Source organism: Ostrinia nubilalis, chromosome 4 (assembly GCF_963855985.1).
Source record: "Ostrinia nubilalis chromosome 4, ilOstNubi1.1, whole genome shotgun sequence".
NCBI classification, from domain to species: Eukaryota; Metazoa; Arthropoda; class Insecta; order Lepidoptera; family Crambidae; genus Ostrinia; species Ostrinia nubilalis.
Genome location: NC_087091.1, coordinates 11,849,075 through 11,874,251, shown reverse-complemented (window position 1 = coordinate 11,874,251; position 25,177 = coordinate 11,849,075). Strand labels below are relative to the sequence as shown.

Genomic DNA, 25,177 nt, shown 5'->3' with positions numbered 1-25,177 from the left:
AAGGGAAAACAAATTACAATCAACAAGCGTTTGCTAAAAAGTCAAAGCTTGTTAAAAAAGTTTATCAAAAATGTGCATCATAGTATGAAAAGGATATTAGAGGGGATCATGGAAGATCTTTTGGCTAATGAGTTAAAAAAAGGGGATAGTATAAAAAACTAAATTGATAATTCACCCTCATTGTTTGTGGATGTTTGGAGTGGTCGACTGGCTGACACTGATAGCTATACCTGCCTGTGAACCAGCCTGATGCCCCGATCTGAAACAATATGCCGTCACCTCACCCTAGTTATTTGTATATTTACATGGTCAACACATGTTTATTGCATGTAATTGACGTGTTATCCACCACAATAAACTATTATGATGTGGAGTAGTTGGCGCTACTGTTAGTCTTGCAACTAAGCGGACAACTTGGAACTTATACGATCACTTTTACAGTCGCTGATGCCGCCTGTACCTCTGGTAAGCTATATACAAGGTTATGTACCTGTGAATAAATGCTTAAACTAACTATGGCTATGTACAGTGAAGAGCTGTTAGTTCTTATATTTGCCAATTCTTGAGGTGTAGTAACACCAGGTTTTCACTTACTCTATTGGCTATAGGATTGTCTGAGTAGTCCACAGGTTGACACCGAAAGCTGTAATGTTTCAGCCAACCCCCCATCAAACTCTGGGTAGCGCATTTAAAATTAAAAACAAAGTTTAATCAAGCATCATTCTTTAAAACACAAAAGGATAGTTAGATAAACTATTGTTTTAGAAGGTAATCATATTAAAAATCACTAAAAATAATGTTATGGAAAGGTAACATTGTTACATATTATTATTCAGTTATTGCATGTGAAGAAAATCAAATCTAACTGTGCATTAGTTAAGAGCTACTCTCATTAGTTAAGAGCTACTCTAATCTACTAAGTAGAATACAGCAATGACTATTTTTCCATTAGAATAATTTCAATCGTAACATTAAGTGTGTAATTCATTAGTATAATAATATGACAATAAATGACAGTAACAAGCAATACTCGCTAGTTCAACTTTGGTTGAAACAAACAAAAAAACATTATTATATTTATTTTTAGTCATGAATAGTTTACAAATTATGAAATAAAAATTACTTACTGCTTTTAATAAGTGATCGATATCCCATAATATTTAATGGGATTATTAATTTTATTTTTCCATACTTAACATCTCTACTGATTATTAAAAAAGATGATTAAATTTCATATTCATGGAAATTAGAAATATATCTCACCTCATAAAATAGCCACGTGCTGAACAGGACTTGGATAAAGTTGTATGCTATTAAAAGATTTTTTAATTCATAAGGTTTTCTGTTTTCCATAAACCTGGGTCCTATAACCTGTAAAAATAAAAAATTCTTATTATTTAATTTAAAGACAGTCAAGACGTAACCCAAAAAAGTGATTCTTGATCTATTTTTTTAATGCAGCGATAAATATTTTTCTGCTTTGTGAATTAATTAGACTCACCTTGACTAGATAAATATAGCTTAAGCAAATTATTAATGTAGGAAATGGAGAACTCATTAGGAACCATGGATTTGTCCGAGGATCTGAAAACAAAAAACAATTAGGAAACTGGACAAACAGGTTACGTGTAAACTGTAAATACAGGCCATTTAAATTGATATTATAATGGGATATCAGTTTGTGAACTTTCATGTAAAAAGCTATGATAAACTCACATCAGAGAGGTAATATTGGTCAGAGGGTAGTAGTATTCATGAATTATCAACAATAAATAATTTTATTTCTTAATAACTGATAATAGACTCAAGATGATTATCGCCATTAAAATTACGAGTTTAAATCCTCCTAAAATAATAAAAGAACCTTTTAAAGCATTATTATTCTGCTAGGTAGTTGAATATTAACTTTATATTGTGTAGTTTTGAAACCACTAATTAACCTGTTGTTTTTACCGGTAAGAACAGTTTATTTAGAAAAACTTTGTAAAGTTAAATACTTATTATTAAAAAGGATAAGTGAATTAGCGAGAAAAACAGTAATAACTGATAGGTTATTTAGTATTGCACTAGTAGATTAATAAGTGACCAGGATTTAACTTACCTCCATATTTGTCCATTATTACGTGCATGTCATTTATGTATTGTAGTATTAGCGCCATAGTGGTTAAGTCTGAAAAATGATAATAATTTTAATTGAAACAAGTGAACTTTGTAATAAAATATCCCGAAGTAGTGACAAGGGAGGATCGAGTTTTTGCTATACCTAGACTAAGAGGTAAGCAGCACACGCGTTATTTAAAAACTAATACATATTTATAAGATTTCTGTCACATTAACACATTAAACATGATTGTTTAACAAATATCCAAAAAATCGAATCACAAAAATAGGTTAGCTAACATCTCCCATAGGATTTTTCGACTGAACTAGTGATTGAAGTTAGACAGGATAGATGGCGTAATCGGCTCGGCAATAGTGATGTCATGTCAATGCATGGTGGAAGGAGGGGAGACCACAGTGCACAAGGCGGTCAATTCTCAGATCAGCGACGAAATAGTACAAGGATACGATGTTATGTAAAGTCGAATCGGCATTGCTCGAGGTGGGATTCAGCCTTTGTCGAAGACGAGTCCCAACTCCCGAGGCTAGGCTCGCGTTTCTTACGACTTGCACAAAACGCTAAAAATTTTATGAGAAAAATCATTATCGTGTGAAAAACGGCGCGCGATGGTTTTTACACTGAATGGATTTATATTTATTATTTTAATTTATTTATACTTAGGTATAGTAGGAGGTATAATTTGAGTTGAGTAGTAAAAAATATTAACGGTTTGAGAATTTACAACGCAAAAGGCAATTCCATTAGCCTAAATATAGACTAATGGTTTTAGTCTAAGTTTGTTTGTTTTGAAAACATTTAAAAAATCTTAAATAGAAATCACCTTAATGCCATCAACATTATTGTCTGGTGATTTACCAGACAATAATGTTGATGGCATTAAGTCCGCCAGTAAAGGCTTGTTTGAGAAATTAGATAGGTTAATAGATACAAATCAATTTAGTAAACAATAAAATAGATAGTTTGCTTTATGGAATGGAATACTATCAGACACAGAATACCTACTTACGTCATGAATAAGAATTAGATAAGACTACTTTTTAGGTCAAGGTCAAGGTCATAAATAAAATAGTGATTAATATTGTGGTACAACAGACCTACCTTTGTTTAATTTCTGTGTCTGAGTATATTACATAATATCTACTTACTCTAAAAGCTGTAGGTATTATTCTTTGGTATGGTAACCAAATAAGTAGGTAGGTACTAGGTTTTTCATACATATTATATTGACACTTACATTGTGAACTAAAACTAGGAATCCGAGGCAATTTCGCCTACAGCTTGGCTGCTCGAATATCTGAAACAAAAAAAAAAACAGTGTTATGTCGCACTGAAAAAATAAGCAACACTTTATTATTTGTTTAGGACGGAAAAAACATTATTATTAGGACTTTTTGCAGGGTTACGCAAAATAGATTTTTGACCTTTGTTAAAGTTAAAGTAAGATGGTGTAACCCAGCCCTAATGTCTTAGAAGGTACCGGGAAATAGAAAAGTGAAAAGTTGGAATAGGATAATAGAAGTATTTTTGACTTTTGGCCGGTAGGTTGGTCGTAGTACTCTCGTAGTGGTCGGATTCCGTAGACATTACTACGTAGCGTGCTACGGGTGCTACGAAGTTTTTTATTTACAGTTTAATCCTGTCTGTGCAATAATAAAGATCGCAAAGGGAACATAATTAATTCTGACGTAGACCAACTATTTAAGAAATCTTAAAAAATATTATTTTAGCAACTAACTATCTGTCCTTTTATTTTGAAAGTATTCAAAGTATCTTTTGCGGTCAGTTACTGACGGGTGACGTTATATAGTAAAGTCACTGTAACTTGAGGACATACCATCACTTTCTGAAAACGTTTACTCAGGTAGATTAGATACCTACATTATGTGTTGCATACCTACAAAGTGCTATGCTACATAGATAGGTAAGTAATATTATTTCCAATAATTTAGTAAAGTCCATTTTTATTCATCTTTTGAAAGCAGATTTTTATATTTGAACTCTACACGAGGTAAAATTGGCTAAGTACTTAGTTGCTAAAGCTATAAAATAGTTTTCACTCTGTAAGATTACACATTATGTTATTAACTAACATGGATAAAATAATTAAGCTTATAGAAAAATGATCATGAAAATGAATGAATGTTGATTACTTACTTTTATAGTATGTTGGTACTTTACGCAAACACTACGCCTCAACCCAGAGCAATGACTTAGAGACAATATTTATACGATTGTTTAAATGGTTTATTTTATCGGGTCAGATGACCTAACGTGATATTAGTAGTATCGAATGACTGCGATATATGTTGCAGAATGAAATGAGAGATACGAGTCTTAAAATTAATTTAATGTAGCAAGTGTCGTCTTTAAATTTCAAGGTTCAGTTTTAAATGTTAATTTTACAAACGAGATGAATTATTACTTAAATTTATGTGTCGGCGAATAAGTGAGTGAGAAGTCGTTATTAATAGTAATTTAAAATATTTTTATCTTGTCATGTCTGGTTGCAATACAAGTGGCCTAGTTTAGGCACGTCGTTTATTTGATTCCACCGATAAGATAGTATAGGTTGGAGATCTGTAATATTTACGTAGGTACGGCAACCGAGTTAACACTAAAATTGTCATACCTCGTGTATAATATTGTATAAGTTTTTCTTGTCTCCTATGACGGATAATGATTTTTAAGAACATGAGATAAATGAAAATATTTGATTAGTGTGATTTTTATAAATAAGTAGGTATTTAGTAGGTTACTAGACAGAACGTCAAAGTATAAAATTCAAAAGAATAAGGTACCTACCTTACCTTTACTTTGCTTACCTACTTACAAGAAATACCGCTTTTCTATAGTAGACTAGTTAAGGCCGAAACAGGTGTCGTACTGATTTAGATATTAACTATAAATAAAATGAAGTGCGTGTGTCCGTAAATATATAGGTACGTCACCAGATTCAAGCCGATCATCGCATCTCTACATTATAATATTATAATAGCGCACCTATAATGAAGACGTAACCATTGCTTATACCTTATTTATAAAAAAAAATGTCTTCTTATAAGTAATATTTCTTAACCGATTGTGTTATCTTTTAATTAAGACTTTATTTGTAAATATAGTAGAGATCATTGAGCCTCGCTTGACCTACGCCTTAATTCAAAGCTTAGGAAATTGTATGTAATGTTATGTCAGATTTCCAAAATTTCTTATTATATTCCTAAAGTAAGTTAGACCCTACATTAAAAAGTTTGACGTTTTTGCAACATTTATTTTAGGTTCAAGGCCAATAAAAAGACGCGTAAAACGCGCCAGCAAAAAACGGTCGTTATAGAAGAATCGCTGTAGTTGGTTTAACTATAATCTACTGAAGTGAGTGCAATGAACTAGGTTTTAAGAAAAGTTGACCTAGATTTTATTGCAATTTATTACAAAAATATTGGTAAAAAAATCCCACATACCTATGCATGGGTATGCATCTCAATCCGATTATGAATTCTCCGTGTTTGCACGTCCATTGTCAAAGCAACGTGATAGTTAATGTTTGAAGTTCACGTATTGAAAGATGTTATCTTCAAATCAATAGTGCGATAAAGTTGTTACCTGATTAAATTAGTCATCAATGGGTATCATGAAAATACGAAGGAATGTTAATTTGGTAATACGGCAACAAGTCACTACGAAACGGTTTTCACAAAACATCTTAAACAGTACATTAACTATTTTTTTCATTCCTCTGACATAGTTGAAACACATATCTTGCCTTTGTATAGTATTGTGTATGCATGATTATATGAATGTAAATTGATATATAATTTGTTTGGTTTCAACTGGCCGCAGGTAGCCGAGCAACTCGAATGCATTTATTGCAACATTCGCCACCAGTCGTAGACTGCGCGCTAGGTAGGGTCTGCGACGGCCGCTGAGGCGAGATAAGCGTGAATAATTTTACTTAACACCTACAAAGTAACTAGGTATCTCGTTAGTAGGTATATGCCAAGACTGAGGCTTGAGACTCTTGGAAAGGATGAGCCCACGCGGTTTGATATGTCAAAGCAATATGATTATTCATATGTCATTAGACGAGCGATCGCCTCGTGTCCTAAGTGGGTCATTGGCTGCACGTCGTGTGATGTAACAGCGAAATGAACAACTCTGTCGCCCCGCGGTGGCTACCAAGTGCACAATACTTGGGTTGCCATCTTTTTATATCAATTAGAGTATTTTCAAACCGCCAAGGAAGTATAAGAATACTTTTTCTTAAAAGAAAACTGGTTTAAGGAACAATAACTAGAAATAGAAATATGTATTTGAATTTCAGTCCAAGCTTTTCAGTTGAAAACTACTAGAGCTTTTTCACTAAATATAAAATATTATTCTTTTTCGATTTTCAATGGTTTTGAAGAAAATAATAATGATGATTAATTTACCGCTCCTAAATTTAAATGTACCTACATAGGTACACCTAATTATTGTTAAATGCATTTCATTTAAATTTTTTAAATAGATATCCGATAAAACAATTCACTGCATTAAAATTTATTTTATGGGTTTGCTAACCCTCACCTCGTCTCTACCTCCACCGTTTCTCATTATCTCTTGGTTTTTTCAAAATTGTTCACCTACTAAAAACCAGTTTAGATATTCGAGAATATTGTAAATAATCATGCAATATCGATTTTCGCACATCTTATTTATGTTAGTAAATACAAAGGACAATGGGCAAAATGGTACCCGGCTCCAATAGATATGTGTCTAGTATCGTTTGAAAGGTCTTACCAAGATGAACAACTTTTACTATGGCCACCAGCCTCAGATCTGGTTGTGTACGAAGATATACATACTTTTTTGCAGAATGGTACCCGGCTCCAATAGTTATGTTTGTAGTGTCATTTGAAAGGTCTTTCCAAGACAAACAACATTTACTATGGCCACCAGCCTCAGATCTGGTTGCGTTCGAAGATAAAGATACTTTTTGTGTAACCTAAGTATCATACAGTATGAAGAGGGACGCGCTCGGGGCAGGGCACTGACGAGATGGTCGGACGCGGTGAGGAAGACGGTGGGCGGGAGTTTACATCGTGCGGTCCACACAGCTTATGACCGCAGTCTGTGGAGGAACACTATCTGTGGTCGCGATCCTCATCAGTGAGGGACCGAGGAAGAAGAAGAAGAAGTATCATACGTGTCCATCGTATGGTACTTAGGTTATGCGAGGCAGGAAGGGTTTACTGCTCCAGCATCCTTCCTTAACTCTATAATTATTGATGGGGATGATTGTGAAATAAATATTTTTATTTAAAGAAGTACTAGGTACCCCCTTATTAATAAAAAATTACACCTAGGAAGAACCTTGGATTAAAATGACATTTCCATACCAAATGACAATTTAAGCCAGAGTTCAACTAGGGTGTAACTTTTATTAATAACCCCTTGTTAAAGTTTTATTACTTCTTAAGGGGTTTATTATGGGTTGCTAAAGTGAATAAACCCACAAGACCCAATAATTCCACCCACAAGATGGACCGACGACCTCATAAAGGTAGCGCACAGATATAGGTATATCTATATCTGTGAGGTAGCGGGAAGGCGCTGGATGCAGGCCGCCACCAACCAGCCATTGTGAAAATCATTGGGGGAGGCCTATGTTCAACTGGACGTCCTATGGCTAAAATGATCATGATGATGATGATGAAAGCGAATAAAGGGCTAATAGCTTGGGTAGTTCATCGTAGGTATAATACTTTCCTTTTCAATGCTTCTTTTAGTTATATGAATAGATTGTAGTCATAATACATACTCGTATACATGGATGATTGTGTTATACTTTCATTATAATACTTAGTGGAATTACTGCTTTCAAAACGTGAATTAGAACTGGCCCCATAGCAGACATTTTCCTACATCTAAAGGCCTTTTAAAATATATATTGGTTATGGCTATTGGAGCGGGTACCACTTTCCATACATTTGTGCCCATCATCCTTTGCATACCTACCGCTTCATCTTTCGTTGTTTCGTTGTTGTAAACTATTTTGTTGGGGGTAAGCATGTGTTAAGAGTTAAAATATAGACTAATTTTGTAATGAAGAAGTTGACGCAGATTGCTGTTCTGTGCATTACAGACAAATGCGGTTTCAATAGTCAGTGCTCTCGAGACTATTATTGTCTACGAGGCTCTATAATCACCGATTGTATGTAACACGCCGAGAGTTCACGTCACGGCCGTCATGTGGGAATAAGTCGTACTTGGAATTACAATTATTTACATTCTTGTTCGCGACGTTTAATGTAATTTAAGCAGGTTCAACAAACAAAGAGACTATGGAAGCCTGCTCTGCTAAAGAAATGAAGACGCAGCTGGCATAAAAGTTACAAGGAAAACGTCAGTTAAACGCGATGTGTTCGTTTAGATTTTTACAAAAAGTTAAACATTTGCCCAAGTACGAAGTTGGTTACATTTAGTACCTACATTAACTAGTTTATACTGATGATTTGCATGTAGTTGAGCCATATTACCTATTAAATATTCAAATTTTTCTCATACTAGATGCTGCATAGCTTCTCAATGGATATTGCTCGTATAGTCGTATATCCAGTGGCGTAGCTAGGTAACCATGGGATGAAAAAAATGGGGCCCCACTGCAATCTAAACTTGTTAGGTTTTATCAAGTTTATTAACATTAAGCTTTTGAATTTCTCTCTATTTATTTTGAAAATGTGAGAAATAGCTTGGGGGCCCCGGGGCACTGCCCCGCCTTGCCCCTTAGTAGCTACGCCCCCCTGCGTATACTCGTATCTATAAAATTTATAATTAAGCAAAAACATAGGTACGCTAAGATAAGTCGTAGTAAGCACCTTTAATTATTTGTCAATAAAAATATGCAATTATTGTCCAAGTTAGAGCAATAAACATTTAAAGCAATATCCAAACAATTTGTCACAATCGAGTGCGTCAGTTGTAATAACAGATAAATGTCTGTCAGACTGACCCGGTGACTCACAGTCCACTGAAACAAGCTCTGATGGGGAAGCCCGAGACCAAGTGGCATTGACATTCTGACGACGTCTCTGGAGTCTATCTGCTTACGTATTAGCTAGGCCTCCAACCGCCAGGAATAAATAAAGATCAAGATAGACGTGTGTTCTGCGTCTGCGCAAGTACAAGTACGACCAATCTATATTTTCACATACTTATTGTGTACGTAATACAATTTAAAAAACTTTTTGTTAGTGCAAATTTAAATATGTTGTATTACAAGTACAACATGTCCCTGAAATGTAAATCTTTTACAGGTCGTATAATAAACAATATTATTGTTTTGCAAGTAATGTTTACATTAGTATATTAATTATCGACTGTGGTTTTGTTAAGTATTTAGTTGATAAACACGTGTTTTCTAAGACTGTCTTCGTTAAAAATAAGAATACTTAGATACAATTTTAAGCTACGAATTTACACACCTTGTCATTTTCAAAGTTAACTAAAACTTTGTAGAAAGCTTTCCGACTTTTAACTTTTCACTTACGAAATTGTCGATTTAACGGTGACTCTATCGGCTGTTTCGAGGTTGAATTTTACAGCCTATAAGAGCTCTTCGATCTAATCGGATGTTTTATGATATTGAAGGTTTGCATTGAATGCAATAGCATTGACATTTTGTTGGTTGCTACATGTGTCTAATTTATTTGAATTGGCCTCAAGCAGCCTTTGGAAATTTGCCTTAAATGACATGTCACATTTACTACGGTACTCTGATTCTAGATGATGATTGTCCTTCAAGTAGCAACCTTATTATTTTAGAACTCTGTGTACACATTACACCATTTTAGTAAGTAGTTGTCACTATTTATAACATAACTAATGTTCTTGCAAACATTTTTGTAGCCCGACTTGTGAAGTAATGTAACAAGTTGTTTTCGCGACAAAATCTTTGTTAGGTAAGTAATGCTGGGTGTTATGCTTGCATGATATTTATTTCAACAAAGACATCGTAACATTATTAAGTATTTAATGTTTGATTAAGTGATAATTAACGAACTTTTCGTAGTTATGTTGAGTTTAAAGTTGTACATAAGTAAATTACTAGTGAGCGTAATAATGTGTGGAAAAATTGCTTTGTCTATTGTTCCATCCGCATCTGACATTGATTACTTCTTTGCGTAGTTACCTAATACCTGACCATTAAATTTTCAAAGGTTTGTCTAGTTGGTGCACTTTGATGAAATTATAATGTACTCGTACCTACTACGCTACGAGTACATTATAATTTCAGTGTCACGTTTTGTGAAAACTATAGCCTTAAATCTTTAAAAAATGTTATACAAAGTGAGTCGTAAAGAGTGAACATCCTTGTAAGGACCATTTGACGTAGGTATGTATTTGTACGTAATCATAAGGAGACTATTTTTCATTGTCTAGAGCATTGCATCTAAATGAATCAAATAATTTACGTCGTCTATTGTTAATTTAGTAATTAAAGTCTAATTTCTACAAAAAAAATGGTAGCAGTAGAAATAATTGAATGCGGAAAATAGATGTACCTAACTTGCCAGCACTTTTTAATAAAGCAAGAGGTACCTACTTATTGCATATTCTTTGCTTTTGCCCTTTGATATTTGCATATAATGGAACACTGTATGGATATTATGACCCGTGTGCGGTGCGTAAACTATAACACACTAGATACTAATTGCCTACGTAATTGATTAAATTAAAATTTTTATTTTTAATAAAACGCATGTCATTTCATGATTTATTCAATATTAAACGAGTACTTATATCATTCAATACAAATCAATTCTAATTAATAAGTAATTAATCATACGTTATATATTGTAATAGAATATAATTTGATATAAATCTAATAATTATCAATTTGATTCCATGTAAGAAGGTGTATTTTTTCGAATTATTACGCGATTACGCGGCTCTACTTAATCTTATCTAAGAATGAATAATCCATGACGTAATATGTACATACAATTTAAAACGTCCTTTATTTTACGAGTTACTAGTAACAATGATAACAATGATGTGTTGATGTTTATTGTTTATTTGTGTGAGAACCAGTTGAGATTTGTAAGATGTAGTAAGCTCTATGATGACTGATGTGGTAAGATAGCCGACAGTGTTGAGATAAAATGTTGTGAGATTAGTTAATTATTGCTTCTTAGTTATTCTAGAATTTGGCACGCGCAAATTTGATCCAACAGATTTTTTCTTGCTTTCTGAGGTTACGTATATCATGGAATCGCCCTCTGTAAGATCAATGAGATCCTAACCAACTTCCAAAATAGGTACAAATAATTTCAGTTTTGTTAATATACTTTGACATTAGTCCCCGGGCCAGTTAGGTACGAGTACCTATTGCCGTATTGAGAAAAGATGTACGACCATCATCCCAAGGTGGGTCATTAAATAGAGGACATACTCTACGCCTGCGCTTGCAGTTGAGATTACAAAACGGACTAAGTATGATTGCATAGGCGATGTAGTTTTTATTATTTCAAAATGAGCTGATCTTCGCGTTTGCGTCAAGCACTTGGCAGATAATGTTGTTGCATAACTAGTAATTAAAAAAGTTATTGTTTTTTAAAATTTCTAGAGTGTTAAAACCTAAATAGATACGCACCTGTGTACTCTTAAGTTTCTCGATGGGTTTTCTTTTCTTAAGGTTTAAATATCCCAGGAAAAGCTGCTTATAAATAGTCCTATAAAGTCGTAATATGAGGTTAGAATACTATAATAGCACCTCTATAAACTCTATCGATATACTGTGAGCGGTTCAGTGGTTATGTTCAGTGTTACGTTTGTTAGCACATCCCGCCCGACATTGACATTGGCGCGTGGGCGCACGCAACGCGCCTGAAATTCCGTTTTGTATTGGAAACGACATTCAACGGTTTGTGTGAAAGTAACTTAGTCTCCGCGGATCGCACACACTCATCGCGGTAGATCGATTTTCTATCGTCTCGGCTTACATACATGTGTAGTACGGCCACTGCAATTGCTTCCACTTTCTTTTGTTGGCTTCACGAAACGTATGATAAAACTGAGGATATAAACAGAACACTAAACTTCTCTTTCCATATACCTTTACATCTTTGGTTTTGACCGTTTCCTGCAACATTGAAAAATAATCTCACATCGGAATTTTCAATGATTTCCGTTTTGAAATCAGTAGAGCCTGAAAAGTGGCTATTCACTTTTTCTACTACCTATGTTAGTAGATTTATAGGTGCTGTTAATTTTTTTACTGTACTGTAAATTATGTAGAGTCCCACCAACGACGTTTGTGACGTTTATTCTTGATTAGGATGCTTGAGGTGCTACTAAGTATCGATGCTCGATGCGAATACTAACATTTTTTTTTCCGAGGTTAATCACTTAGGTAGGCATTGTTATAATTCCTAGTTTATCGGCAAAATGACTAAGTTTGTCTATCAAATGGACCGATCGGAACCTTGTGCATAACTGCAGATCGTCTTTGTTGTATTGTCAGGTGATGAGTCACAACTTAACATATTATTTATATGTGCGCTGCACAGCATAACTTGCAGTGTTATTAGGAAGTACATATGAAATTTCCTTTTCAATATGCTGAATGGTTTTTGTCTTGGTTACTTTATAACCAGGGCAACGTAGAGACGTAGTGTGACTGTCTCTCCTCTATCTATTCATTGGTACTTTTAATTTGAATTTCTGAATTTCCTTGATAAATAAAGTAATTTTCCATAAAATACCCACAGCCACACAGTATAAATGGGCTTCTTGAATATAAAGCTAGTTAAGTAAACGGGTGACGTGTTGAAACACGTGGTCGACTTATACGTGGAATTATAGACATTTGGCAATAATATGATAATTTGCATATAGATTTTTTTGCCAATATCCAAGTCGCGGAAAATAACGTGACAGTTAGTAGCGATCGCCGCGGTGAGGTTACAAGCCAGTCTGATAAAAATAGCTTGATTTGGTTAAGTTGATAAGATTGCTTAACCATTAGATAAAATATGGTGCACAAGTAGGGCGATAACAAACTCCATGAAGCACTTATGAAAACGAATGCGGGATCGTTGGCCTGATATAAGTAAGTATCTGTCTCTACATAACGTCAGTAATAAGAACGATGACTATAATTTTGTGTGTAATAGCTGAGTATGTCATAAAAAATGTAGAGTTAGCTTAAATTGATAAAGTGACACAGATCTAATATCAGTATTTATGACGCTAACGATTGCTTAAGTATTCGTGTATTTTATCCACTAGTCAATTCATGATAGTAATGGTGAATGATCAATATTGCAGAGACTAATGTTTGCATAAGAACAACTTAATGATGGCATGTGCGGCGATTGTAATTATTACACATTTTGGTGTTACATTAGGCGCGGGCAGCGGGCGTAAAGAGCATAAAGCAATTCTCATTTAGGCAATGCAATGGGCGCGCTTGCGGCGGAAAGGCAAGCGTGGAGCCATGCTCTCGTGCGAGCGTAACTGACATTGCATCCAGAAAGTGGAGCGCTACCGCGAGTGACTCAGCACTAACCACTTGCTACACTCCAGTGATTAGTTATTTCAACAAAATATTACGAAAATATTCTATTGCCGAAATGTGTACACCACACCCTTGATTGTACTCATTGTGTTCACTCGCTATAAGTTGCAAAACTAACTCCAACTTGGTTGTAATGCATTTCATATTAATATGGTGACCATAAAACATGAAATATATTGCAAAATGAACGAATTAACTACGAGTTGTGTTACACGGTCGCTAGCTGTTGAAATTATTCTCACTTCGCTCTTGTGCATTGTGATTGGGGAACTATTCGGTTGGTGATTCGGAACAGAGATACCTACTTGTGGAAAATCCGATAGATTGTTAAAAATCATAAGTCAAATAAGGATATTAACTGACTTCTTTATTGATTTTCAAGGAAAATAACAGCCTCGGCTAGTATACGTTTACCGAAAAACCCTTTAAAATCCATCATTGTCAGGTGAACTTGCAGTAATGTAAAATGTAGAGTGCCTTATTGCAACTCTATCACATCTAGCAAGACTAGCAATGTTGTATTATGCCTAATAATACAACATTGCACTTTGTAAATAACATCTATAAAAATCAAGAATAATGTTTTCGGAACTGTGACTGTCTGGATTATTGAGAGTGCAACCTCGTCCAAAATGTACACAATTAAGACATTCATAATTTCGATTAAGTACTTTCGTGTAGTACATGTCTCATTGATATGTAGAGGAGATCTACGAAAGCACAGTCATAGGTATAGCCACCGTCAGCATGTTTAGATCTAATTGTATTTCGAGTTGAGCACTAAAGGTCGGGGGCAAGGTTGGAAAACAAAAAGCCTTCGCGCTGCTGGTTTAGATAGTCGGAGCCAATTAGCAATTGCAGCGTTGTGATTGCAACGTCCTCATGGAACCGCTACAAAGTCGGTGGTTAATTTGCGGGTACCTTTATTAAGATTAGATGGAGGTGAGTGTTGTCGGGCGGCGATGCGTTGCTTGCGCAACACCCGGAGGCAGCACGCGCGACCCTGAACTCAATTCGGACGCGATCATTTTGCAACTAATCGTTGGTGGACGCCGCGGACGGCGTCGCCGGCGCAAATGTAAACATTTGCAGGCGCAGCCCGAGCGCGCGAGGCCGCCTCGGACGTGCATGCGGCGACACGACACCGTCTAATGACTATCCTTGCTAATGCCCAATTTATGATCGAGAGGTCACCCAAGTCGATTTAGAGGTTGCTAGCACTACCTCTTGTTCGAACTTCGAACACAATACGCACGCATAGGTAATGCTTATTTAAAGGACATTGTCAGAAACCGCCTAAAAACCGCCCAAAAACATTAACCCATCATAATTATTTTCTATTTTTTTTAATACATTAAGCACCCTTTCATTCTAATGGACACTTAAGCATTGAAAAATTAAATAAATAAGTCTTTTAACGTTTATTCTATAATACTATTACAACTTCCGGACGTTTTGGTGCGTGGCATGGTCTAAAACCTATCAAGTTCCATAATTTTTGCCGATAAAATCTGTACGAGGCATTACCGTACTTTATTGCTGGGAGTCCATGTATAGTGATGTTCCTGCGGCCATCATAGACAATAAAATATCGATTTTGAAAATAAAATAAATCGATTAAACTGCTTTGAAGACTAGATTTGCGTTAAAAGCTAAAAAGATATTGACACTATTACAAGAAGCTATCTAAAGTGTCCAACTGGTCGAAGGTCGTAAATAAAATAAAAATAATTAGGACCATAAACTGATATTCATGGTATCATAACTGTAAAAGTGTCAGAATCCGATGTTGAATCCAATGCCAGTTGAAGTGTGAGAAACATAATTATATCAACCTAGTATAGTTGCCAGTCTCTCATAATCTATGCCAATGAGGGATTTCGCGATTGAAAAATCCGCCAGATGGCAATACGTAGACGTGAGGTCCAAATGCTGCATGATTGGTTATTTTTGACATGACATTGACAGATATCCACCAATCATGCAGCATTTGGACCTCGCGTCTACGTATTGCCATCTCGCGGATTTTTCAATCGCGAAAACCCTCATTCATAGCACATGTATAATAATAGACCAAATGAACTTTTATAGATTGTGAAAGAGAAGATAAAGATTTTATTATTTTATTAAAATCTTGCCACGAGGTAGTTTATCAGTAGAAACCAGGATTGGATAATCGCTACAGGCAAGTATCAGAACATTTTAAAAATATTTTTAATCGATTATATCCTTGTGAATCGTTTTAATAAATTGTCATTTTACTTTTTCAATTAAAACTTTTTCAATCCCTAGTCTTGTCAAACTGTCATAATGTCAACAAATTATAAATGTCACGTCAGTTGACTCAATTTCAGTCTTCTGTGCGTTTATTGTATTTTTATTTCAATGAAATAGTGCTAAAGGGTTAGTACTAAAAGTGAAAGCCTTTTTTCAGAAAGAAAACCAATGTGGTGCCCTTACTATTCATACTGTTTGAAAGTTACAAGTCAGTGATACAAAGTTGCCGACATTATAACTCCGTAGTGATACCATACCAAAGAAGAAGTTTTCCTAAACACTTGTGTTATTTTTATATGTGATCAAATAAAAAGGATTAATTCTACTGCTCAAATGGAATAACTTATCCCAAGAGACCGAATATAAAAAAACCTCTCCATAGAAATTATCACCATCACGAAGAAGTGAATTTTTTTGAGAATTTGATATTGGTCTTGTAAGAAAAGTAGTTGTATTTCAGTAGTAGAATCAACCCTTCTTGTTTCATCAGCAAGAGTAACTATAAAAACGCCCTGTAGGTAGGTATTATTAAGCTGAAGAGTTTGTTTAGTGTCAAAGACTGTCACACAGTGTAACTTAAATTGGCATATTATGATAATGAACATAAAAACTTAAATAAATAGGTATTTATGTTAATATTTTTTCTATTTATTTATTTTCCCAAAGCTTCACAGTGACAGCTGAAACAGCAATACTGTTGTAAAACTAAACTTGGAACAAACTGTTACAAATATTTTACAAATTAAAATAAAACCGCATGTTGCTTTACTTTCTCGTATAGGTAATAAATGTAATTAATGGCTAGATTATTAATGTTACTTTGTTACCCTCAATAGTGAGGAGATCTTATAAAATGGTAACCCTGATTTTCATTGTCATTCAAGTGCTCTTTCTTCGCATAGGCTTCTGTGATTTGGCCAAGGGCCACACACATTGCGATAACATTATGCGACATGGATTTGACAGCAGCGGAGTGAAGTCTTGCGACTATACAAAATGATACCCTGTAATCGTAGCGCATATAGACATAGACGGGGCGGAGCACATAGCTCGTAGAGCTGATGGCCGCTGGGGCAGGAAAGTTCTTGAGTGGCGACCACGAGCCGAAAGACGTAGCGTGGGCAGGCCTCCCACTAGGTGGACCGACGATCTGGTGAAGGTCGCGGGAGGTGCCTGTATGCGAGCGGTGCAGGATCGGTCTTCGTGGAAATCCTTGGGGGAGGCCTTTGTCCAGCAGTGGACGTCTTTTCGGCTGAAACGAACGAACGAACGATACGTATTACCACTATTTACCAGACATTACTATTTATTGCATACTCGCCGGATTACACGTAGGAGCACGCGCGTTACAGCTTCGGCCTTGCATTATTATAAGATCTTGTTCCGCCCTTTTACGAACTTCCTCCGTGAGGATATCCCCGCCGAATTCTATGATGAACCTATCAAAAGTCATATTCTGCAATGTCAACCCACCACAAGGTGGACCGACGACCTGATAAAGGTAGCGGGAAGGCGCTGGATGCAGGCCGCTACCAACCGTGCGATGTAGAAGTCATTGGGGGAGGCCTATGTTCAGTAGTGGACGTCCTGTGGCTGAAATGATGATGATGATGATGAAATGAATGAAAATGACAAATCTTCGAACGTGTATAATACCGTGCCAAAGTAATCATATAATTTTGGCACCTTAATAACTATTGCCGTTTTTGTTATAAAGATCATGCAGCGCTACTTGCGGATATTATTGGAAAGAAAACTATGTGGGCTCTAGATCTGAAGCCGCTTTAACGAACACGAAGTGCTCATACAATGCGGCGTATTTTCTTCCAGTCTTTAGTCAGGACTTTAGTCGAATTAAAACCCCGGTTGAACGTGATATAGCCGCACTAGAATACGATACTTTTTTGCATAATCGCAAGACTTCGTTCCGGTGTCGACCGAATGTTATCATGATGTATGTGGCCCAGGGGTTACCGTAGCTGCTAAGGTTTGAAACTTCTTGCTTAAAATATTGTAGTCTTTGGCATAGACTACGACGGTAGTCATGGAGATAGGAGTTTGTTATCTCGTGTCAGATGTAAATGGTGAAAAGAAAACTCATGATTCGTGTTATTTTTATGCAATATGTAGGTATTTTATAAAAGTGGAACCCCGAGTGATCTCCAAAACCCTTTCTATTATTATATACGATTCGGCTTCGATATCTATAATACAATAGGAGTTTATTTCATGTGTCAGATGACAAGGGTGGAAACAACCTACGATTCATGTTGTTTATTTACGTGCAATATGTGGGCATATTATAAAAGTGGAATGCCGAGTTGTATTTCTAAAACTTGTTCTATTATTTTATACTATTTGGCTGCGACTCGGCGTGACGACAATACAAAACATTTTTCGCGAATCGGTGTTCATACATTCACACAATACATTAGACGCCATGTTGTCATAAACGACATATTATAAAATCGCTGTGATTTAATATTCTTAATCATTAATTTTATGGCAAGTGTCCATCAGGAATCATTGTTCTTACACTCAGAATGGTATTATTTCGCTTTCGGGTAGTAATATGTCAAAATTGTTGGTTTTTAGGCGAATAATGTATGAAGAACGAACATAGTCCTTTTATACTTACATGAAGGTACACACACAATATCTGCTTATAGAATCCGCATGGTAAAGATGTCATGAAATATGTAACTACAATTAATTTTTTAAGGGAGATGTAATGATTTTCCTGTAACCTTGGAAAAAGCTTAATTAACCATTTATTTTCATATTACTTCCCATTGGTTTCCAATGATGTCTCTCAGTAGTTTGCGTTTGTAATTTTCACATTCGTATGTTGTTTGCAGCCATATAGCGAACATTGTGAAAAATATAAAACCAAGCTAACGTAGATATTATTTTGTTGAATACACGCCACAGTCTGCAAAAAAGTTATTGGCGTCAATCGTTCAAGTGCCACATAAATGATCATTTGCACAGAACATAGATTGTTTGCTTGGCGAACATAAAATATAAATAGATTCTAGAATTTACTGACTTGAGAGCAAGTAAATATTTGTATAGTTTTTTGCTATAATTCATAAAAAGTTGGACATGTCGTCTGCCACCGTGATAGGTGAACAAAAAAAATGTCGTTTATAAAATATGCATACAATTTGTTTGTTTTGACTGGAGAACAAGGTATCAACCGATGTTCATGATCGAGACGCGGTTCAAGTATAATTAATATGTCCACTTTACGTATATGTTAAACCAGGAACAGTGCCTTAAGCATGTAAAGAGTAAGGTCAGCATATTTTTCGGCTAATGAAAGTACAGCGCTATAATCATTCATCTCTGTATTGCAATAAAAATGCGATGCGAAAAGATTTAGAAACAAGAATCATATAATCTGGTTAACTCTATGAATATTGCATATAAAATGTTGATAATTAATAAATCAGGTTTTATACATTCTAAGAGGCCAATATATTAAACTGAGCTAGTCAAGGACTTGATGCTCAATTGGTCAATGAACTTTTTCGTTTCCGTTGCTAAAACGTGACACTTTTAGGTAATTAAAATGTATGCTAATTTCCTTTTGAAATGAAAATTGAGACTGAAAATGCAATAAGTACGATAATTTTACTTCCATAAATTACGTGAGACTTTTAGGGGGGGGAGGGGGTCAACAAAAATCTCACTAAATCTCACGTGGGGGAGAGGGGGGGTCTCAGGAAATATCACGTAATTTTTTCCGCAAGAAATAGAGAAATAGAGTTAGCCAGAAAACTGTGTTTAAATCTTAAGTAAAAAAATTGGCCAAGTGCGTGTCGTGCCACGCGCAGTGTAGGGTTCCGTAGTTGTCCGTCGTTAACAAAATATATTTCAGAAGCAAGCAATTACTTCATCTAAAGTCGCTTTTAATATTTTCTTCTAAGGAATTTTTGTTAGATATGATATTTTATAATACATGAGTGAAATAACTATTACTCTTAAACTAACTGACCTACCTACCCTAACCGTTATAGTTTTCTTGAAAGTTCATAAAAAGCAGTATTATTATGAATTTTTCCAGGTTTTTCAAGCCAACAGTCTAGTTTTTAGAGGGGGGGGGGGGACGCCCTGCTCGAACAAAAATTGGCACTTCAAACTTTAATAATTTGCAAACGGATCCCTAAATCGAAAAATAGTCTTTGAAACCCCCAAGCCATCTAACGATATCCTACACGATGGTGTAGAAGATTAAAAAAAAATTCATCCCCACTTTACATGTAGGGGAGCTACCCTAAAAAAATGTTTTTTCAAAATTTTATTCTACCGTTTTGTCGGCGTGATTAATATACATCCCTCCACAAAATAACAGCTCTCTAGTGCCAATAGTTTCCAAGCAAAACCTCGGACAGACAGACATATCGAAACTATAAGGGTTCCTTGTCAGGACTACGGGACCCTAAAAAAATATATTTTCTATGATGATAATGACATTTTATTCTATACCGACTAAACAAATAAAACTAAAAATGCTTCCGTCTGCATGTGTGAATACTAAAATGCAGAATAAATGACGAAATGAAGAAAATTATAAAACAAGTTTTTTTTATCGAAGTCGATTATGCTAGATTATGTAGAAAGGAACAATAATTAGACTAGGTACTTCTGTAAAAAAAAAACAACGAGACCCTAGTACTAACCGCTGTCACTAATCGTGTTTTTCTGGATCTATTCGTAATCAGTGGGCTTAGTGCGACTTTATATCGATCGTCATCCGCTAGCGACTGCGTAAAAAATGACATGCATTAAATGTACGATACTCCAAAATTATTAAATTTCGGATTTTTTTTAAATATAACGTGAGATTAGGGGGTGGGGGAGGGGGTCAGGCAAAATCTCACCAAATCTCACCAAGGGGGGCGGGGGGGTTGAAAAATAGCCAAAATTGTCTCACGTAATTTATGGACGCCCCCTTATATGGGATTCATTTTATCATTTATTTAAGTCGTAAGATAATGGGAAAAGCAAGGGGTTCAGTTTATCTTGTATTAGGACCGATTTCGTTACGGGACCGACAAAAACTACTGTTTTTTTTTGAAAATTTTTGAATATTTTAAGATATTGATGAAAATTTTAAGATATTTTTCGATGGAGAAAGTTGTTCTCATCGTAACACATCCTAACACACTTAGCTTCATCATCGTTTTTGTCCGGATGGGTGGGTAGCCTTTCCGTAAATATCTTTCTATTTGGCATAGATACATAAATAAGGTTAATAAGTAACGGTATCAGATTATGATGATTCTGATTATTATATTAAATTTAAATATATATTTAATGACAATGGAAAAACCCGTTATTGTACATTTTAGAGTAACGTTGTTAATTTGTTCGAGAAATGACTCCGGGTGTACTTACGTGCTAATATAATTATTATTAAGCACAGAGTCATTCAAACTTTCTTAAACGACGTTTCATATCTGTGTATGGATTTGTGTTGCATCCCGAAAAACATGAAAAAGGTAATTTGCTGGAGATTGGCAGGTTAGTCGTTCGTAGTTCGGCCGGTCCCACACACCAGAAAGGTCTGGCCCCTTGAAAAATTATTAACGCCAATGAGACCATCCCATCTGTTAACCTTAATCAATTTTTATAAACTTTTTATATGGACCCTAGTTCGAAATAAACGTATTTTATTTTCATTTTATTCAGGAAATCTATGTATTTTTTCTTTCTGAATTAAAAAAAAAATACATAAAGTATTACACAGAAGGTTTAGAAAGATGTTTCAAGGATTTAACCTCTAGAATTATAAAGATGTACAACCTACGGTGTGCTTATTCATCTATTGTTTCACAAATAGCGGATCCAAAATAATTATCTTCTTATAGGAACTCAATGTCGTCTTCAGAGGCTGTCGCAAAAGCCGGTTGTGAGGTTATTTTCGTACATAAAGTTCGAATAAGGTTCAATGAAACTTGACTTGTAGGTAGTCTAGAGTCAGCTAAACAGTCTATCTTTAGAAGTATGCACACTTCTTTATTGTATGTAATAGTAACGTGGGAAAAAATAATTCAATCTGTTTGTTCGCAACATCAAACCGGCGCGATTTAATTTATGCAAATATTTTTGTCAACCAGGAGTTCGTGTAGTTAGTGGTCATTACAAACTTTATTAAATTTAAATTAATCAAGTTTCGACTTGGGTTCTTTATTTACTAGCTCGCAGACCTTCAAGATTTCCGATGTTAGCTTTCCTTGTTTAGATAATCAGCCTTCATTAATTACCTTACATTATTCCTATTGGTTGTCAATAGTTTTCGTGGTAAAGCCAAATGACTTCCTAGATGCTTAATATATGGATACTTAATAATTTATTAAAGTACCTACTAATTTATCATACTACAATATTTTTTCTTGAACTTCGCGTCAGTTTGAAATAAAACCATTTTTTTGTGGATCTATTCAGCAACAAAATATTTGCTAGCATAATATTTTCCGTCAATTAGGTACTATGAGAGAACGCAATAGGAAGAAAAAACACAATTATTGCAAAAGCAAGCAACCATTGAAAGCATAAATGGATTCTTAAATATTATAAGAAGTAAAAAAACTGTTTGTTATTAAAGGTGAATCCCAGAGGTACCGGACTGAACGCTATTTCCAAGTGGTGTTTAACAATATACAATGTTAATTATACACCTTTTATTTTTATTGAATACATAAAACTTTATAAATTAAGCCCTGTAAATTTCATTTTCAAATGTAGCATTTGTTAAATAAAATATTTTATTTTGCATGCATGAAATACTTTGAGTTAATATACAACGTGCTCCTTTTGTTTTCCGGAAATTTTAGGGGTATATTCTATAAATAAAAACTAGTTAAAGAGTCTTAGGAATATGTGTTTCTAAAAGCATATTTTTGAAGATATTGTGGATTCTAGATTTAGAAGATGCCTAGTTGATTTAGATTATAGTATCATCAATCTAGTTTTTTTTTTTCAAAATTGTCACCTAGTCTTTTTGTGCAGAGTTTTTAGTGATAAGTGTATGTAAATTATGAATTATTTCAGTGAAAAATTAAGTTGTTAAATAATTTCGTATGAAAAAATAAGTCGAAAAAAATTGTTGAATTTAACAAAAAATGTAATGCCATTCCATTCTTTGAAGTGGTCTTATTAATACCCTAGAGTTCCAGGAAATCAAAAAGAGCACGTTGTATGTATATTTTATTTGCGACACTAAACTACGAATCGACTCTATGTTGTGTCATGTGTTAGAGGTAGGTTAACCATATTTCGGACCATGTAGAGTTTCTTAAAAGTACCTATATAATTTTGAATGAATTATCTATCATTACTTACAACTTATACAAGTCACAATAATGTGATTTAAGTTATTTTTATGTTATTGTAACATTATGCCAATCTAATAATCGGCAAATATCCTATTATTAACGTTACGGCTATTAAGTTATTGTATTTATCGTGATTTAAAACCGTCACGAATGTTTTTTTTATCTGGGATTGTATTATATTTTAAAAGCGAATTACCTCTTGTCTAAAGTCTCAAAATTTATAACACTTCAAATTAAAAGGGTTTCTTTGTGTTACAACTTGTGGATACTTTACCGCGGTCGTTAGGTAAAATTGCCCTGACGGGAAGCCATGAGGAGCGTTTCCTAGTTTCCCGAGTTTACTCGCCGAGTTATTAGAGATGAGGCCATTAATACGTTCCATATAGCGCTAGGCGCGGGCAGGAGTCATGTTAATCTCGTGTCATGTCAGTGGCCAGGCGAGGTGACCTTACGTCACGCGCCCACCGCCTCGCTGCCACACGCGTTGGGAATACTAACGCCTGTGGAACGCCTTGGTGGATCCTTGGCTTCAAAACCGAGCTCCTTTCTTAGTATACTGTTGCGTTCACTGCATGTTATCTACTAATATTAACAGTTACCACCGCTGTTGCGTACGTAGACAATGTGCAGAGCGGCGGTCGCGTCGGATGTTGTCACAGCAGAATGTTGACAAACTTTCGTTGATGTCTTACGTTTGTATGAACTGTATTAGAGGAGTGGAATGTGGTTAGCATTAATGTTCAAGAATTTTTCGCGTTTCAAGGATAATCGCAAACAATGGCCTCTCATGCGGAGTCCGTTTCATCTCGCACGTGACCTTTGATTGCGAGCGAGTCTCATCTAGCAAGTTATCAAATGAATTGTCATTCATTAGCATCTCTTGTAAAAATTAGACAATTTGGAGCGAGGCCGGAGATTTTGTACCTGTGCGCTGTGTGTCGCTACCGCATATTATCTTAGCGTTACGTAGTCGCTCTAATGGAAATCTATATCTCCATTATTTGTGTAAGCGATTTGCAATAAGATAGGTACCTATGTACAAAATGTTCTATGGACTCCGAACAAATTATAAGTAATATTGAATTTCAAAGACATTTATAGGTAGGGCACATAATTTAATTTACCATTTAGGTAATTACTAGATACACGTTGATCACACTATAAAGCCTTATTTTGTTTACAAGGTCAACCGTATAAATTAAAGTTGAGATATCTTAAATTTTTCAATAGATTTTCCTTATTAAAACAATTGGTTATGAAAAACTGATTGTAAAATTTTCAAAGTAACTCAAACTGCCTTGCTTTACGAGTCCGCATCATCACATGACTTAGCCGAGGTGAATTTCACGCACGTTTTTCTCGTAGACTCACCTGAATGGGAAGTTCTGGTTGTGGCTGTCAATGTTCCGTCCAGGATTTATGTTCTGCAGTCCAAGAGCACAAGCACTACCGAGGGTAAACGGGTTAAAGCAAAGTTTCGAGGTGGGGGCGCTAGGGTAGCGGGCGTGTGAGTCGCGGTGCGCGGGCGCCACTGCGTTCGTGTGGCCTGCGGGCTGAGTACTGGCGGCGCGCGCGCTCACACTACCCTTTTATCACATCGCTCTTCAAGCGCCTTCAACTTGACTTCATGCGTCACTCTAAGTATACTTGGGCAGGGCATTAAATCTGAAAAAAAGTTTTCAGGTTTTTTATACCCACACCTCTGCCCTTGCATCTCTTGTAGTCTTTGTGTAGAGCTTGTTTATGTTCTAAAATAAGTTACAGGATATCATTTTCATGTTTTACTTGGTGTCAAATGTAAGTTAATATGAATGAACAAAACCTGGATCGGCCATGACGTCAAAATAAAAATTTACACATTTAATTTTTTAATTAAAA

General features: G+C 35.3%; 1 protein-coding gene across 4 annotated transcripts in view; it reads right to left on the bottom strand.

Moving 5' to 3' along the window:
• LOC135071107 (very long chain fatty acid elongase AAEL008004-like) overlaps window positions 1-24,858 on the bottom strand; it is a 30,317-nt gene extending 5,459 nt beyond the window's left edge. Inside the window, exons 1-6 of one of the 4 annotated variants that reach the window (XM_063964874.1) lie at window positions 24,671-24,858; window positions 3,357-3,416; window positions 2,102-2,170; window positions 1,502-1,584; window positions 1,264-1,371; window positions 595-675 (exon numbers count right to left, since the gene is read on the bottom strand). In XM_063964874.1, coding sequence (XP_063820944.1) covers window positions 595-675; window positions 1,264-1,371; window positions 1,502-1,584; window positions 2,102-2,159 — 330 coding nt within the window. In that variant the 5' untranslated portion in view covers window positions 2,160-2,170; window positions 3,357-3,416; window positions 24,671-24,858. Of the gene's footprint in view, window positions 1-175; window positions 260-594; window positions 676-1,263; window positions 1,372-1,501; window positions 1,585-2,101; window positions 2,171-2,263; window positions 2,454-3,356; window positions 3,417-5,580; window positions 5,655-24,670 lie in introns of those variants that run through there. The other 3 variants (XM_063964871.1, XM_063964872.1, XM_063964873.1) reach the window with 3 other exon arrangements.
• Window positions 24,859-25,177: the final 319 nt, after the last annotated feature.